At 35.0% G+C, this 18,350-nt stretch overlaps 2 protein-coding genes across 6 annotated transcripts; both read right to left on the minus strand.

Annotated features, from left to right (window-relative positions):
* Positions 1-405: 405 nt before the first annotated feature.
* LOC100240982 (uncharacterized) lies at positions 406-10,923 on the minus strand. The gene is made up of 13 exons (XM_010665688.3): positions 10,446-10,923; positions 8,493-9,573; positions 6,601-6,816; positions 6,274-6,497; positions 5,425-5,499; positions 5,227-5,298; positions 5,043-5,141; positions 4,355-4,426; positions 4,159-4,273; positions 3,004-3,072; positions 2,556-2,823; positions 2,378-2,465; positions 406-1,318 (listed from the first exon to the last, which is right to left on the minus strand). The coding sequence occupies exons 1-13, from the start codon at positions 10,563-10,565 to the stop codon at positions 797-799; spliced, it is 3,021 nt and encodes a 1,006-aa protein (XP_010663990.1). The 5' UTR covers positions 10,566-10,923; the 3' UTR covers positions 406-796.
* A 1,125-nt stretch (positions 10,924-12,048) lies between these two features.
* LOC100258111 (uncharacterized) lies at positions 12,049-17,009 on the minus strand. Of its 5 annotated transcripts, none has more exons than XM_010665687.3 (6): positions 16,718-17,009; positions 14,487-14,730; positions 14,118-14,202; positions 13,780-13,834; positions 13,408-13,540; positions 12,049-12,575 (listed from the first exon to the last, which is right to left on the minus strand). In XM_010665687.3, exons 2-6 carry the CDS (start codon positions 14,658-14,660, stop codon positions 12,486-12,488), a joined length of 537 nt encoding a protein of 178 aa, XP_010663989.1. In that variant the 5' UTR covers positions 14,661-14,730; positions 16,718-17,009; the 3' UTR covers positions 12,049-12,485. The 5 variants fall into 5 exon arrangements, 4 of the variants coding, with proteins under 4 accessions (XP_010663989.1, XP_019082276.1, XP_002272969.1 ...); XM_019226731.2 differs by having other exon boundaries at positions 12,049-12,623; positions 13,408-13,546; positions 16,718-16,980; XM_002272933.4 differs by having other exon boundaries at positions 13,408-13,546; positions 16,718-16,978.
* Positions 17,010-18,350: the final 1,341 nt, after the last annotated feature.

Genomic DNA, 18,350 nt, shown 5'->3' on the forward strand with positions numbered 1-18,350 from the left:
AAAATATTAATAATTGAATATTAGTAATTAAACTATTTATTGAATTAAATGTTAACTTTCATATTGAAATCAACAAAAGTATTTAGATTTTTTATATCTCTACTTTATTCAATATACATATTCAGAATAATTAAAAATCTAATTTATTATACAATTAAAATCTTATTTTTCAAACTCACAATTGATTTTGGGTGATGTAGAAGGCCAAATTGGTCCTATCTCCCAATATGTTAGGACATATTTTCTTCTCCTCCGGTTTATTTTATTCGAACATCATTCTAAAGCCTTTACTTTTCAACTTCCATTTTCCCATGCCTCGCTAGAATATTTTTATTTAAAAATGAATAAAAAAATACAAGGTGGTAAAGCTCAAAAAATATGGCAGCCTCTAGCACACATGAGAAATCAAAGCCAAATATTAGGATTTTCTAAATATTGCTACAAGTTGCAAATCATTACAAGGACGGCAGACTAAGATTCCGAAATACTACACTCAATAAGCTATTCCACTATACACAATGTAGATAAAAACACAAGATTTTTTTTTCTTAAGTAATTTGGAATCAGAAAATTAAGATAGTTTTCATCCCAACACGCCCAGAATTCTTTTTTTTTTTTTTTTTTTGAAAAAAAAATTGGTGACCACAGCAAGACAATAATACCAAACAACTTTACAACTGCTAGATTATGTTCCGGGCTATATAACACGAAAAATGGCCATAACAGGAACAAACCTTAAAGTTGGGAGGAAGAGGAGGAAAGAGCAAATGGCAGAAGAGTAGGGTTGAGCAGCCAACTAGAAACCCCAATTATCAGAACCTTTCCTTGGAGTTTGACTGTCCGATGAGACCTTAAATGGACCAGTTGAACCGAACGGATCTGAGTCATCAAAAGAGTAGGTCTGACCATGGTCGAAGCCTCTGCTGCTGCTTATGGAGTCGAACCTTGCGTGACCAGGGCCAAAGTCTCTGCCGCTGTTTAAGGAATCGAACCTTGCCTGACCATGGCCAAAGTCTCTGCTGCTGCTTATGGAGTCAAATCTCGTGAGAGTTTCCCGTGGGGGAGAAAATCCACCATCGTGCATGCTGAAGGAGTCAAACCTTGAGCTCATATCAAAGTGGTGCTCTCCTGCCCACTCGCTGTACCGCGGGGAGTTGCCAAACTTGGAGAGTGGAGTACTAGGAACAGAATCCTCAAAGCTGAATGGACTCTTTCTCTGGAATGGGTCATCATGTGGGGATTCGGTTCTTATTGGATTTATTCCCAAGTTGCCGGATCCAAAGATATCATTTTCCCTGTGCTTATCAGAATCAAAGTCCTGTAGGATGACACAAGTTAGGAGGAGAAGATCAGTAAAGCTATAACCAAAATTGAGTATAAATGTTATTATGGTTAAGCAGCTGACCTGACAGCATCCTCATACAAAGCATAGAATAATACCAAGCACATTAATGCTACATTTGGTTCTAGAGAAAGTACCAAAAGAACTTTAAGAAAAATGATTTTCTCATGTTTGGTTTTTATCATGGAAAAGATGAAGCAAAATAAAATATAATTAAAATTAATTATGAACTTATACATTCTCAAACTATTTAATCTTTATATAAAAAATAAAAAATAAGTGAAATGAGTTTGAATAGGAATGTAAAAAATTTCTATTAACTTCAAATCCATTGTTCATTTCCTTCACGATTTCTTTTGTCATATTTTCCTCCCTATTTTCTTTCCCTTTCATTTTCCCTCAAAATTTGCAAGCACCAAACATAGGGTAAAGCACTCCAAAGTAGTTGCATCATATAAACATTAGGATAAATGTTATTATTATCATATTGGTAGATTATGCCACATCACATCGACCATTAAGAAAACTCTTGACTCTGTATCACATGGTTAGGCTTATACAGCTAGGTTAAATCTCAAAATGGTTACAGCAAGTGGATTTATACTACATTGGGCCGGATACCCCTCTGACATTTACAGTATGACTGCTCTTCTACCCCCATCTCAAACATGCAGATAAGCATATAGGTAAATATTTTGGATACCTGGAATCCTTTATCCATCACTGGGTGAATTTGGGTAAGCATGTCTGGGTGTAGGAATGTATATAGAGTCACCATTGGGCAAACCTTGAATGTTAAAGTACCATGTTACAGTCCATTACTCATTTTAAGGAACCAGGAAATTTTTCATCTCCTCGACTTATAGGATAAGCTCAGGTATATGTTTTGACAGCAAGCATGTTTTGAGACTTGCCCTATGCCCACACACTTGTCATGTCCTGTCCTACATTTACACTCTGCACATCTGAAGGTTCTGTGTAACATATATCCAGGTGAAAAGTAAAGGAAATGTGCACCTGGAAATTTTGGCTCACCTTGGTTGTACTGGGGTTAAAGCCCCAAATGGAGTCTGTGTCGTCATTGTGGTCAAAGGATGGTTCCCAGTTTGGTTCATCAAAGCTTCTGTTCCCAGAAAGAGTGAGATTCAGTGCCATCACGATTGAAGAACAAGTAATCAACAAAGAAAAAAACAGACAACGACATGCCCCATACCTATGGATTTCAGTGTCTGCTTCACTGCTCTTTCTGAAATGGTTGTTTGAAAGTTCTTGAGATGGACTTTCTAGTGAAGTCCTGCCACCTGGACTGCCAGGTGGGCTTCTAGCCAAGTCATCTTCACTGTGGGTATATGCAGATTCATTCTCAATGCCATGTTCACCGAAACTCGAAGCATTATCTTTCTGAATAGATGTGGATTTTGATTTAGGAGAGCCTACTCCATTTTGCACATCAATAGCGCAATCTTTGGCAAACGAAAGTCCTGAAAGAGAAAACAATGGTCAGGACAAATCTCAAATAAGCGATTAACAGATCCATCTACCAAATTTTGATGTGTAAAAATAGTATATTCAGGAATTAAAGCATGCATTATTCAAGTCAAGAAACAGAAACAAGAAAGAATATAAATAGCATTCCAGTTCAGGAACCATGGGGAGCATACCTTCATCTTCAAACTTATCCCAATCTTCATCCCAAATAGCAGCTCCCTCTTGAAATCCAGGTTCCCAACCTTAAAAAAAATCATCGCATATTAAAAGGTGATGGATGAAAAGTAACATTCATATCAAAATTTCTGAATTATATGAGAAAAAAAAGAACAGAAAAAAAAAACGTATGATTCTTATAAAATATTGCCATGCTGAACAGTAAGTTAATTGTAAGCCTATTCAAACCTAGACAAGTGAGGCTGGAAATATGGAGCTCTAATTAGAAAGCAAAATTAAAGTTGTTATCAATTAAGTTACATATCTACAGCACCTACTTCTGTTTGACATTAGAGCTACTAGAAAAGGTGTCCCAAAGGCTCTAATGAGGAGATAACAATATGATAAACACAACTCTTCCCTACAATGAAATCTATATTTATATCAGTGTTCTGATAGATTCAGCATGCTTGAACCACTACATCAAGAACTTAGGTTAAATGCAACTATGCAAGAGCAGCACTTCCCTACCCTGCAAGAAAGGTAGGAGGATATATCCATGCAAATTGCTGTTTGCATAAATAGATTGAAGTTTGCCATAACAGCATGAAGGCCAGTATGATTGTTTTTTTTTTTTGGATTAATTCTGTGGAAATGAAACAAGACAGTTTTAATTATACAGAAATATAATTAGAGTTGTCTTTCCCAAAATATTGATGAAAGCCACAATAACTAGAATTATCCATATTCCTCAAATTATAATAAAAGCAAGTAACCGTAATTATCCTCCCCAAGATATTTTAGTAAGTTATTATAATAAGTGAACTTTTGTTCTCCTAGCTATCATAATGGAAGATGTGGGAAAGCGTTAACTTCAAGGAGAAAAAAGAAAGAAAAAGAAAATAGAAAAAGGAACAAGGGTATCATAATAGGTTTCATGAACTTCAGATCGATAGACAATTGTAAACAAAAGGATATGAGTCACAAAACATAATAGTTCATACAATTGTAAAATTTCTGATACTAGTGAATGTAAGGGGTTCCAATTAGGTTCCTTGCAAAAGTGAAACACCAAATAGTAGTAAGTTATAGAATTAAACAGCCTTGTCAACAAATGAACAGGAATCCGTAGGAAAGAATAAGATAGAGGGTAAACATGGGGCTGAGGGTACCAATGGGAAGCTCAATTATTGCAGTTGACTTAACATCTAATCCATGTTTCTTGCAACGATCTGTCAAAGCCTTGATTAGCTCTTCAAGATCTGACTGTATGCGATCAGCTCGAACCTATAGAAGCCACCAGTAATTGAAGTTAAAGATATGTTTACACAAAATTCTCAATGATTAATTAATTAGATTACTATCAACCTGAAGAATACCATCAGCACTGCCACCCTGTTCCATTTTGATAATTGCTTGATGCAACTCGTTCTTCCTTCCCTGGAAATAAATAAAGTAGAACTCTAAATCATTTCACAAGATTTTCAAAGAGCTAATTCCATAAGGTCAGGCTAGAAAGCCCTCATGGTACCAAATGCTGGGCAACCAATAAACAAAATGTCACCATGAGCCAAGATCAGTTGGTATCCAAATTTCTTTATAATAAGTAAGATCAATTGGTATCCAAATTCCAGAGTGCATCCTAAAATTCTCAAATGCATGAAGGCAGCAGTTCAGGCCCAAGCTTACAGAGGTCAGAGTTGGCATCTTTGGTGATGTAATGTTTTAATATTGTTCAAAATGAAAAAGAAGAACCTCTAGGAACAATGTAAAGGCAATAGGTCATTGGTTTAGGTGAGGAATACATGACAGGCCAATATAACAGAGGGTCTGGCCCAAGATTGAGCAATATGGGAAAGAGGTGCTCTCCTGTAGCAAATCTCATATGTTTACAATTCTGTGTTGTTGGGACAGTATAGCTTGGGTTGTTGGGCTGAGTAAAGAAAATTTCAAAAGTAAGGGCAACAATACTGGTGACAAATTAATTTGGGAATTAAGGAGCATATGCAGCTGAATCATCAGAAGGCCGTCGCTTCATGCAGGAAAGCAGTTTTACCTGAAGATCACGAAATCTGGCATCTTCCATTGCTAGTTTAGATGCTATCTCTGCAACTTGCTTATACTTCTCTTCATATTTCTTAGTCACAAACTCAGCCTGGAATCATAAATTGTTATCATAGATTCCATGAGCTTTGAGCTCAATAAATGAGAACAAACACAGTTTTCATATTAATAAGTACCTCCCGCTTATCTGAAGATGCCCTTTCTGTGATTTCATTAAGTCGATTATCACATCTGCTTTTATATAGAACCTGAGAGCCAAGAGTCAAAAATAAAAAGAACTGCAGGAACTTTTACAGTATATATAAAACAAGAAAGGTGGCGTACATGTTAAAAGAATTAAGAAAAAAGTAACGGAACAAAGGAAAGCAACTCACAAGTTCCTGCATTTTTGTGCGGTACAACTCAATTTTCTCTTTAGAATCCAGAATCACATTTTCTGTTGCTTCAACCTATCAGGAATTAGAAAAAGACATTCAGGTTAATATCTCATTTTGTTTTATATGTAAATTCTTCAGTGAAGAGTATCTCATATGCTTACACTACAGAAGGCAAACCTAGATAGTCAAAACCCTCTGAAGTGCATAATATGCTGCTATTCAAAACCATTTAGGAGTAACTCACTCAAAACCAAAGAAGAATTAAGGAGTAGGAGAACAGGAAAAAGAAAGGCAATTACTTCTAATTGATCTTTCATTTACAGCTATTCTGAAGTATTCAGAGATCACAGGCTCCTAATTGCAAATATTTATCTTGACCAAAACCTTAGAATAGCAGCAAATAAGGCATTTGAGAAAAGGTTCAATAGCCCCAGGACAAGCTGAAGGAAGATCAGGAATCTCAAGAAATGCTTGACAGAATTATTGAATGCAACATTTAAACGAACCCCACCCCTACTAACAACAACAGAAAAACAGAAAAAAAATAAAATAAATAAATAAAGAAAAAGAAAAAGAATCAATCAGTAATTCTTCTTCTTCTTCTTCTTCTTCTTCTTTTTTTGGCAGATGAACAAAAGATATAGTGCAAGATGGGAAGGAAACGACATGGACAAGGTCCATGTGCATGTAGATTATATACAGAAAAGGAAATGAAAAATGAAAAAAAAAACAGAGGAAACAACTGGCTGTTTAAGAGAATTGATTAATTCTGGACATGAACATTCTTGCAGGCCACCTTTTTCAAGTGAATTTGTGGTGGATGAATTAAAAAGAGAAATGCAATACCTTTTTCTCTGAATCTGTTACATCTTGATGTGTCAAGTTGAGTCCATTTTTCCCTCCATTACTGAGTTGGTTCCCAAAGACATCCTCTGAAACCAGTCCACTTATTTTTTGCTGATTAGGTTGCATTGCTCCATCACCCTGAAGTGCAACCTGAATAGGTGGCCCCAAACCAGGTGCAGTTGTCATTTGTCGGACACCAGGAATCCCATGTTGATGAGACAAACCTAATCATAAACAAAGAACAATAACTGATCCAAAACATCTTGGCATGACAGGAGGAAGGGGAACAAGAGGATCAGAGTTTTACAAAGCCAATTCAACCAATACCAGGAGTAGGTGGCCGAGCCGCATTTCCAAAAGAAGCTTGTTGGCCCATCATAGGGAACAATGTCTCATCAAACAAAATATTGCTTGGAAGCACTGCTGGAAGAGGCCGACCTTCCCTATATCGCTCCATAAGATAGAGTGCAGTGCAGAATTCCCGCAGAGAAAGCATGCTATCACTATCTTGATCAGATAAGTCCCACACCTGCTTCAAAACCTCTGAAAATGGTTGATAAGATGTTAGCAAACATAATATAATTGAAAACAAAGCAAATCCCTAGTCATTGAAACAGAATGTTATTTAAAAAAATAGAAGAAGAAACCTTTCTTAACATGCAAACAGAAGTAAGGAAAAATAAATTGCAAAGTTGGATACATCTAGCAATATCACAAGTTAATAATACAATTTGGTGGAACCTCAGTCTAAAATTGAATTAATTGCTCTACACGTGAATACAATTTGGTCATTACCTGCTTAAAAAAATGATGCAACCAGTGTTGGATTCCACTTCATAAACACACGTTTTGTAGGCAGTATTTACCGTGGACCACAGCATTAAATTGCAGTAACAAATCTATTCTCAAAGTGGTGCACAAAGCATGTAGATTTGGGTGGTCAATGGATGTATCATGAGTTCCACCTAGAAGATTTAGAAAAGCAAAAGAAATCCTATGAAAGGGGCCAGACTTCATCTTGAGAAGAATCCATCAATCGGTTATTATGTGGTCGGTCCATAACATTATATATAGAATTTGTTCCAAGGTTGCCATCAAGCCTTAGTTTGTTTGCTTGAATGCAATGCAGAAGAAGTAGATTAGAGGAAGTGTCAAATCACAAGGGGCCCAACTTCATCTTTAGAAGAATTTGTCAATAAGTTATCATTTGGCCCATGACATCATATCTAGGACCTGTTCCCCAGGTTGCTATCAAGCCTTAGATCTACTTGCTAAAATGCTATGCAGAAGAGGAAGATTAGAAAAAGCATAAAATAGCTGATTGAACCCCCTTAATTGTGATAAAATAACATCAATGAAAGTATTTTTATTCCAGACGTTGAGGTTATATAGTTCCTGAGGTTGCCCATAACATCACATCTAGGATTTGTTCCCCAGGTTGCAATCGAGTCATATATCTGCTTGATTGAAATTTATTTTATTTTATTTTTATTTTTATGTTTTTTTTTATAGGCAAAGGAGAGGATATATTAATAGTGCCTAAAAGAAGGAGCATCAAAAGTACACAATCTAGTTGCTTGAATATTATGCAGAAGAGTTAGATCAGAGGAAGTGTAAAATTGCTTATTGAACCCCCTTAATTGAGATAAAACAGCATCCATCAAGTGTTGTTATTCCAGATATTGAGGTTATATAGACTTGGGTGAAAGTGAAACTGAGGTCCATGCAATGTCTCATATGATTAAGGAAGTTTGGAGACAAAGCTTCTGGAATTAAATCTAGAAAAACATTTTATGAAATGCAATTTAATGAGCAAGGTAATTCCAAATGGGGAGATTGCAGCTCATAAAAAATCATAAGGCTGAGTCATTCCATATATTGATGTTGATAGTCTTGCCTAAGCGGAGTGGGTCCCTTGTTATCATATAGTGAGGTTCATTATCCACTGTAATGTTGGAAATGGCATTTCTCTATTATCTTTCCCTTTTTAACATTGCCTTCTCTTTTTCATTTTCAAATCATTAAAGCAACGATGACAAAAATGTCAATTTGGAAACACTAGGAGCAACATGTATGTGGTTCAACTTTGCCAACCATGACTATAGAGTAGAGAAGAAACACCAAAGAGTCAAAGACCACAGCTTTTAAATCAACCAAATCAGAAATATGTAAAAAGGAAAAATGCCAAAAAATTAGTCTAAAAATGGAAGAACTTTTACCTCTTGGCAGCCTCCAACTCAAAAATAGGTTCCGTGCTTGCTCGCCAGTGATTTTGCCATCTCGGTCCGAGTCTACTTCAATGAACACTTTTGTGTATTTCTGAACATCGGATGGTGTCATCCTTGGCCATGGAAGCTGGGACTGGTTTGAAGCAGAATTTCCAACTCCCACTGAAACCCCAGATGATGAAAGAGGAGAAGTACTCTGGGGAGGAGCAGGCTGGTTTAGGTTCCCTGCTGACTGGGCACGCTGAATCTGACCACCTGCAGGTCCCATGGTGAAAGCACTCTGCAATGAGTCCAGTGAACTAGGCTTGGAGAGGGACGGGGACCCAGTAGGTGCTGGACTTAAAGCAACTGATGAGGCAGGTGAGCTACTAACAGAATAAGTCAACCCAGAAGAATCTCTTTTTTGTTGAGTTGGGGTTGCAGAGAACACATTACCACCAAAAACTGGGTCAGAAGCAAACCCATTCCCAGAAACAACTGGTGCTTTAGGAGTTGAAGCCAGATCTAGTGGTTTTGTTGTAGGTGGGGGCATTGATGGAGTTATCCCTCTATTAGGGACCTGTGACAGTGGCCCAGTTGGAGCTCCAGCAGTTCTTCCACTGAGCCAATCACTTGAAATGTTTGAGTTTGGCACCCCAGGACCAACCATATTACCTCCCCTGTTAAGTTCTGGCCCTGCAAGATTCTGTGGTGGACGTGAAGCGCTTCCAGCAGGCATGGGTTGAGGCGGTCTCATAAACTGATTTTGCTGAGAAGGAAAATATTGTTGGTTTGTGCTAGGATTTGGAAGTGTTTGTCCTCGGAAGCCAAGATTTTGAGATGCTGTTGGTGCAACTGCACCCATTTGTGGGGCTGGTGTAGTAGTCATCTGATTTGGTTGAGGTGAAGGTATTGCAGCAAGATTTATTTGTGGTGCAGGAATTTTAGCTGCAGCTGGACCATATAATGCCGCCTTCACAATATCTGGTGTTAATTCTCGCTTACTCTGTGCCACAGTTACAAGTTTAAGAGCATTATAAAATTCTGCCCGACCAAGGAAACCAGTGCCCGCCGGATCAGCATGCATCCACACCTGACAAAGTCTCGGATATCAAGCCCATACTCAAAAGAGTTTTCAGTTTCATGAAAATCAATACCAACAGAGTGTTTAAGGGAGCAACACTCAATCATAACCTCCTTCTCTACTAATAACTACATCATAAATGCCATTCAAGCAATGGTATAGTAGCAATTGTACACAAAGGACAAATTGTGAAATGCCTGCTCATTGTTACACTAACTGAATAGAAAAAGGATCAGCTTGTCAAAAATAATTTCCTAAGAACATAATTAACGTCACATGTTAACTTTACATCTGAGGATCTAGCAGAAGGAATTTTTTCTTTTTTTCCCTCTATAAAATGAATGAACACTTAAATAGAGTATATTTAAGAACCAAGGTCTTCGCCATGGCTGGTATGGATACAGACACTCACATTTTCATATAATTCTTGGATTTCAACAAAAGCATGAATCAAATCACCGCCAATTAAATCAGTTAAATGTGCAACACTATTGAGGAAAGATCCACAAGTTAAGACCCTTTTTAAGACAATTATGCTTTCTCTTTCTATCAGTTTCCCAGGGCTTATGGGCTTATGGCATCCTTGTCTAAGGGGAACATAGACCGTGGCTGTTTCTCTAAATTTTCTTTTTCTCATCCCCGTTACAACTTCACGGAACCAGAATACAGTTTTCAAAACCTAATACAAGAAAGTACAGAACCGCAAATCAATTGAAACCTCTCTGGTCAAATTTCATACAGATTTACTCCAAAATGTGTTTCAGAAACACATGTTTGACCTGATTCAGACTCCAGTTTTCATCAATACATGATATTATATGTTAAAAAAAACCGCCAAATTCCATTAAATAAATCACATAACAACGAGAAAAGGGATGAACCTGAGCCAGAACATGTTTGGCCAAATTGGATCCTTGAAAGAACGCAACGGCTTCAGCTCCACTGATCCTCCCATCCCCATCCAAATCCGCTCTTCTAAAATACGCATCAAACAGCTCCATATCCGTTGCCGCTCAATAAATTCTTAGATCAATCCGCAAAATCAATCAAAACTCAGATCACGCTCGAAAAGAAAAAATCAAATATGAGAGAATCAGAGATCACAAGATTCCAAATCCGATGCGCGGATCGAGGAGAAACAACACAATAATAGAGAGTTTCAGGGGATTGTGGAGCATAGAACAGTGCGTTATTTCTCTTGCATATGCATCGAATGTTGGATTTTGTCTCCAGATCGAGAGAAACGGAGACTGTATTGTATGTAACAGCAAAGAGTTGGGAATTGGGTTTCCATTTATACGAATTTACGCAATCGCCCCGGTTCTTTGGAGAATTATCAAAACTGCGACTGAAATACTTCCAACGTCTCTTTATTATTTGATAGATGATAGATATCTATTACGGGTATTACGTCTATCAAATATTGAAAAAGCTTTGGTTTAAATTATAAAAAAAGAAAATAGTGTTTTTTTTTCTTTTTACTTATTCTCGAAGGAACGGAGCACATTTCGATCTATTGATTCTATTCTACGTATTTCTAAATATTTTACAAAAATTAACTACTAATAATTAAAAATATTATTCTTAAACAATTGCCGTTTTATAGAGAATTCCTAAATAATAATTTCCAATTAATTTTGTTGAATATGTTTTTAAATTTGAAAAAAAAACAAAAATTCTTATTTAAAAAATAAATCAAGTAAATGATGCCAAATATAAATGGGTTTTAGACTCAAGAAAAATATATTTATTTCTAAATTATTTTTTGTGATCTATTTTTATTTAGAAACCGCTCATCTTGAGTAGTTGTATTAGACAAATTTTTATTTAGAAACGCTCATCTTGAGTAGTTGTATTAGACAAGAAGAATTTAGATTTTTCAAAATATGAAAAATGATAATTTTAATTTTCTTTTTAAGATTATGCTAAATGTAAATATTTTTAAATAATATTTTTAATTTTATAAACTTAAAAAATGTTTGGCTGTGTTTTAGTTTTATTTTTATTTCAGAAAGTAAAAATAAACCTTTTTTTCTTTAATTAAAAAATTAAAATATGTGATCATATATTACAGAAAGTAGAAATAAATATTTTTCTTTAATAATTTCTAATGATTTCAAAGGTTATTTTAAATGTGTTTATTTTAATGTTTTTTCACTGTTCAAAGATGTCTCTGTTGGTTTGATGCAGAATGACAGGAAGGAGCCCTTTTTGGTTCTTGAACTTTCATCAGTAAAGACAAAGTGGAAAACAAAAAAAAGAAGAAGATATTATTTCGTTAAAAAAAATGTTTTATCGTATCATCATCGAAAAATAAAATAACGTAAGGATTCATTTGAAAACCAAAACATTTTCTAATTTAAAAATGTTTCGTTATTTCAGTTTTTCTATTACCGATGCAGGTCACATCTATGTAGGTAGGTCGGTAGGTTCGATTACTCATGTCCAACTGCATTGAACTCTTTATCCTCAATCCATGCCACATTTTGGCAATTTCTAATCACCACAGAAAATTTTCATTATCAGTTCAACGGCAGTTCTATGATTTTTTTTTTTTTTTACTTATTTAAAAACACTACAACCGATGCTCAATAAAAATGTTTTGGATAAAAACGACACTAGCAGAAACCCTATAACCTAAAATGGCATTGATGAGAGTTATTCCCAAATGGGATAAATCATCATCCAACAATATTGAAAAATAGCTAAGAAAAACGATCTAAAACCATGAAAAAAAAAAATAAAGAAAAAGAAAAAAGAAAGAGGGAGTGGGGGGAGGAATGAGGGTCCCTGTCTAAACTATGCTCAACACTGAACTATGGTGCCTGCAAAGCCGAAAAACTAGCACTGGATTCATGGGAGTAAAGCCAAAGTTCAGTTCTTCGAGAGTCAGTCAGCCAAGAACCAAAGGTGAAATGCTACTAATCTGTATCCATGGTTTCTTCAGTACAAGTGGCAACACACAGTGCCTTCCAGATGGGAATCAACATTTTCACCGGCAGCTTTACCTCCTGCAGCAGAACAGGTTTTGTTATCCCAATAAGATGTTATTGTGATCTCTGAGAAATTGTCCAAAATGAAACATTCGTTAGCCTAAAGTCCATTTTTTATGTAATATTTTCAACATCTCCAGTATCCACCAAAACAGTAACTATTACCACTTATTCAAGTGTGTAGATATTCATTCTCATTCTTAAGAATAGAAAATAACAGTAATTTTTACATAAAATATAATAATTCTTAAGCAACAAGTATAGGCTTACCTTTTAGAATTCGAGGAAGTAAAAATTTTTAATATCTCAAATTTTTAAACAATTTTTCAAAATCATTATCTTTAGAGCGTAGTCTTAAAAGTATTCATACATTTTATATAAAAGTTACAATTTTCTTAAAAATAGAAAACAAGAACCGTATCCAAATGACACCATAGTTACCATATTTTTTTAAAATCACTCAAAGTTTATTTGATAATGATTTTAGGAAGTGCTTTTGACGTAAAAGATGTTTTTGAAAAAAAATTAAATATTTAACAAATTTAAAAAAATACTTTTAAAATTTTGAAAAATCACTTATAGTGTTTTATGAAGAAACACTTTATCTAAAATTACTTTAAGAGAAAACATTTTCATTAAAAATACTTTTGAGTAAAATTATTGCTCAACACACTCTAAATAAGGCCGGCGGGATCTCTGTGACCATTTTTTTTGGAGGTATTTTTATGGACTCTTTCCCAAAACCCTGATTTGTTCTGCAGAACATTTCCTACTTTGGTTTTCACACTCTCATAAAACTTTGCGGGGAAAAAGGTAGAGAGTTGATGATGACATGTATCAGATTTTTTACCTTAAAAGCTAAAATCAATTCCTCTTTCCCACGAACCACTAGAGCCAGGCTCCAGTAACAAGTAAATGGGGTCACATGCTCATTCAGAACAGGTTTCAAAATCTTGTCGATCGGAATAAATCTGCGAAAAACCCTGCCACTAGAGTGAAGAAAAAATATCAAACTAAAATCCAGAGGAAAAAAAAAAGACTGAACAGAAGAATATATAAATCATATGGTTGCAATCGCTTTCCATATACCAATAGTAAATGCAATGAATCCATTTTCCTTCACTATCTATACTGAATACTCATTCTTGACCCATCCTGCTTGTAAAAATAACATCCAAACCATTATACTAACTAAAATTTTAAGGTGTGATGCAAGAAGTACCTCTCATAGTGAGTTTCAAGTTGCACACCAAATGCGGGAAAAATCACAACCGACTCTGCATTTCAATAAACACAGAATAACGATGTTAAAGGAACCATGCAACAGTGACTTTGAGGAAAAAGAGAGAGAGCGCCAACCACATACACTATAGGTTCATCATGAAAAGGAATTTTAACATATCCATGAACATATATTAGAAATAGTAACGTATTATCCCCTACATAGGTTTAATCTAAGCTCATCTAGCATTACTGCTTCCAGATTCTCAATCTAAGCTCCACACAGCATGAAATCAATTGCTTTAAAGCACAAAAAGGATTGCTTCCCCAGCTTCTCACCTTTCACAATGAGCTTCTGATATAGTGATTTGACAAGGAATGCACTCAAAATTATGCTGCAAAGTAGAGCAGTAAAGAAATTTTCCTGCGCCAGTAAGGTCCTTCAGTTATAGATCTACAAAGACTATAACATATTTAAAAAAAAAAAATTTAAAAAGAAAACAACAACAATAAACTATGAATTCCTCAGATTTCAGGCATGATGAATAAAAAATATATTCCTCTGTGACAAAACAAAATTGATAAACTAAACCAAATTTGTAGTCACAGACTCAATTTTACTTGATCATTCACTATAGTGCAAGAACATGGACAAACTATAGCAAGTTGGGAGGAATGTGGCAGGGTAAGAAAACCAACTACTCTCACCAGGATGTGATAGAAGGCAGTTGCTGAAAACAGAGAGAGAAAGAGGTGCACAATGAAAATCCAAGCCTTGCCCTTTTGAATGACAATATGGTGAGAGTCGATTTTCTTATGAGGCCCTACAGAGCCATCATGTATATATGTATATCTCATGTTCACAATCTGAATCTTGGTCATTGTGAAACTAAAGCAGACAACCCACTGTCTACATCTGCATGGACCTCATATTTGCCCAATCTGAGAACCCCTGCACCCCATGGATCAGAAAAGGGCAATTAGATTTGAAACTAATGATTTTACTACCACAGCCATCTCATGCACTAAAAATATAAATGAACAAACAAAAAGGAGAAACTGCGTAGTCTATACATTGAAACTCTGGAAAAAAGATGTTGATGAATAGACAAATGGCTCATGTAGTCATATTCATAATACATAAGTGGCCAATGCTATAGTGTCCAGTGAATATATTTATTTGATAAAAGCATCAGTAGCAGAGAGAGGAAGATGTCTATACTTTGAGAATCTTCTTTGGAAAGGTGAAGCCGTTGGGCACATGAAATAATTGCACTCATCGGTCGATAAAAATGAAAGTTCAAAAATGCCACCCATTACCACGCCAAAATCTTCGTGCATTGTCATTCTGACGAGCAATTTTGATCTTCAAAAAAAGCTTGTAAGCCATCTCTACTTTATTTGAAGCCAGTAGTTTGTTATTCAGTTTGCTACGAATAAGCCTACTTGGGCAAAAACCCTTATGCAAAGACTCCTCCATGACAAGTACGGCAGTGTCAAGCTGTCCTATGTTGCAGAGCCCATTAATGACATACTCATAAACTTCTGTATCAGAAGAATAACCACTTTCTTGCATCTCATCCCACAAATTCAACAACATTCCACATTTGCCAAATCTGGAAAGTCGCATGAGCAATAGCTTATAAGCACTGAGAGATATTCTACATCCAACTTTTCTTGCCTTCTTATAAATCATCATAGCAGCATGGGGTGGACCATATTGACACAAAGGTTCAATAAAAGAGGTTATAGCACCTGTAGTTGGAATCATTCCTCGACCTACCATCTCATCAAGCATTTCAAGTGCATCTGCCACTTTTCGGGCTTTAAGAAAAGCGACGATCAATTTGGTATAAGTATCCATATTTGGGTCACAGTTGCTACTCACCATAAAATTATAATATTTCAAACATTCATCAAAATCTCTGGTAGAAATAAAATTAGAAATCAATGCATTGTAAACACAAGCATTGGGCACACAGCCTGTCTCTTCCATATGATGAAAAACCTCAACTGCGTCATCAATCCTACCAGCTCTTCCCAAACCTTCAATAAGGTGACTGAAAGTCAAACAATTGGGACTAAACCCGTCTGCTACCATTGCTTTCAAACACCTCTCCATTTCACCAATTTTTCCATATTTTGACCACCCACCAATAATAATATTGTATGTCATACAGTTAAATGGTATCCCACCCTTCATTGCATTAAAGAACAAATTTGCAGCACCCACATGGGATCGCTGACATAGACATTGTAAAAGCACATTCAAAGATTCCGTATCACATTTCCCTCCGAACTCTTCTAAATTTCTGAACATTTCAATTGCTTTGGAGACCTGGCGAGCCTTAATAAAGCTATCCATCACAATAGATAGTGTTTCATAATTAGGGCTTATTCCTTGAATATGCATATCCTTCAACACCTTCACTACAAATTCAATGAACTTTCTTCTCCCCAGGGCTTTAATAATTACATTGTAAGTATCTACATCTTTAGGTATTGTGGGCTGTTTAACCGCCCAATTAAAAAAGATAACCATTGCTTCACCCCCTAAATTCCCTCTATTAATTACTTCTGAAACAATATCAATAGTTAAATCGATTCCTACATTAGTTAGGGCAAGCTCAATTGCAGCTTTACCCCTGAGTCTCTGAATAAAAACCCCTCGTAGTTTCTCTCCGGGCGATAAAAACCCATCAACTGCCCTAGTTTTTAATTGTTCCTTGGGTGAATTCTCTGTGAATGGTTTGGAAATTGAAGTGTTACAGCAGATTGGTAACAGACCAGAGAGTTGATAAAGGACATCGCGTTCGTTAAAATTTGATGGCCTTTTGATCTGATTGTCCGTTGGTTCGTCCATCAAAGGGTTTGACGTAACTTGCAGAGTTGAAAATTGAAACAACGAAACAGAAGAAGGTAAGTAGGGCGTGTGGTACCTGGTTCTGCTGAAGCGCGAGAGGAACCCTTGAAGTTGAGACGCCATTGAATGTCTTTTACCCCCAGAGCCAAGGGCATCGGTTGTTTTGAAACAAAAACCTCCAGAATTTTTCAGAAATTATAGGAGAAAACAATCACAAAAATCCAAATTCGATGAATAGATCGGAGAGAGACGACGGAACAAGACACACAGTTTTTCACTCGGACTCTGCGTTTCGCCTCCAGATCGGGAGCTAAGGAGACTGTACTGTATGTAACAGGAAATATTTGGGAATGGGGTCTCAATTTATATGAATTTCCAGAACCGACCCAGTTCCTTTGTGAATTATAAAAAATCCGCCATTATAACGTCACTCTCTTGTTTCCCGAAAATTACTAGTCAATATTAGGGAGAATTATGTTTTGGGGGTAGATGAGCCCCAAATTAACAAAAGGTCCATACAACTCTTCAAATTGAGCCCAAGACCCAATGAAAGTATGGAAATTGAGTTAAAGGATATCATCCTTCAATATTTCCAACAATGCCCTTTATTGATTTTGAGAAAAAAAATTAATATTTTTGAAAAATACTTTTATTTAATTTAATATTTAAAAAAAAAAATACTCTTATGTAATTTAATATTTTTTAAAATATTTTTATTTAATTTAATATTTTTAAAAAATAAATTTATTTAATTTAATATTTAAAAAAATATTTAATTTAATATTTTCTTAAATACTTTAATTTAATTTAATATTTTTGAAAAAAAATTATTTAATTTAATATTTTTGAAAACTACTTTTATTTAATTTAGTATTTTAAAAAAAAATTATTGAAAAAAAATTATTTAACTTAATTTTATAAAATATTTTATATGTGTTCTTAAAGGGTATATTTGTCCGTTACTATTTCATAACCTTCAACTTAATTTGAAGAGTTATATAGATCTTTTGTTAATTTGGGGGTCCATCTACCCCAAAAGATAATTCTCTCTTAATATTATAGTTGAAAGTTCAGGTCCAAAGGAAATAAATAAATAGGAAGTCTGAAGAAAAAGTTAATGGAAATATAATTCTTTTCAACACCCTTTTTGCAAAACCGGAAAGAATTTTTTTTTACCATTTTCTATTTTGTTTCTTTCTATTTTTTTCAACTTTTTATTTATTTATAATATTTAAATATAAAAATGATTTTTGTAGCATATTTAAAAAAAAAATTAAATTAATAATTATTTTTATATATTATTTCAAAATCATTTCAATTATTTTAATTTTCTAATATAAAATTAAATAATTTAAAATGTATAAAAATATAAAGAAATAAAAATTTAAAAATCTTTTACAAAACTTGTCTTTATTAGATATTTATGATACGAATCAGTCAAACTAAATAAAATTAAATTGTGTTACCATTAAAATGGTAATTTTGCATTTCCGTTATTTTGAATAAAATTAATTACGTGTCTACCAACACGAGCGCGGCAATGCAGTTAGCAGCAATTTTCCGAGGCCAAATCACCGCCACTATAACCAGTAAAAATCCTCATCTGGACGGTTGTCATAACTCCCTAGTCCCAACTATCAATGCACATCGTACGATTGAAGCCACAGCCCTCAGTGAAAAATAAATAAAATCAAGAAACCCAATTCAAA

The sequence above is a fragment of the Vitis vinifera genome, chromosome 18, assembly GCF_030704535.1.
Source record: "Vitis vinifera cultivar Pinot Noir 40024 chromosome 18, ASM3070453v1".
NCBI classification, from domain to species: domain Eukaryota; kingdom Viridiplantae; phylum Streptophyta; class Magnoliopsida; order Vitales; family Vitaceae; genus Vitis; species Vitis vinifera.

Coding starts and splice junctions, on each gene's coding strand:
- LOC100240982 (XM_010665688.3), bottom strand. CDS start 10,565: ATGGAGCTGTTTGATGCGTATTTTAGAAGAGCGGATTTGGATGGGGAT. Junction 6,817..8,492: donor GAGTTGGAGGCTGCCAAGAG/GTAAAAGTTCTT, acceptor AACCATTTTCAG/AGGTTTTGAAGCAGGTGTGG. Junction 5,142..5,226: donor CATCTTCAGATAAGCGGGAG/GTACTTATTAAT, acceptor TTATGATTCCAG/GCTGAGTTTGTGACTAAGAA.
- LOC100258111 (XM_002272933.4), bottom strand. CDS start 14,660: ATGACCAAGATTCAGATTGTGAACATGAGATATACATATATACATGAT. Junction 14,203..14,486: donor CTGCCTTCTATCACATCCTG/GTGAGAGTAGTT, acceptor TTACTGGCGCAG/GAAAATTTCTTTACTGCTCT. Junction 13,547..13,779: donor CTTGAAACTCACTATGAGAG/GTACTTCTTGCA, acceptor TCTTCACTCTAG/TGGCAGGGTTTTTCGCAGAT.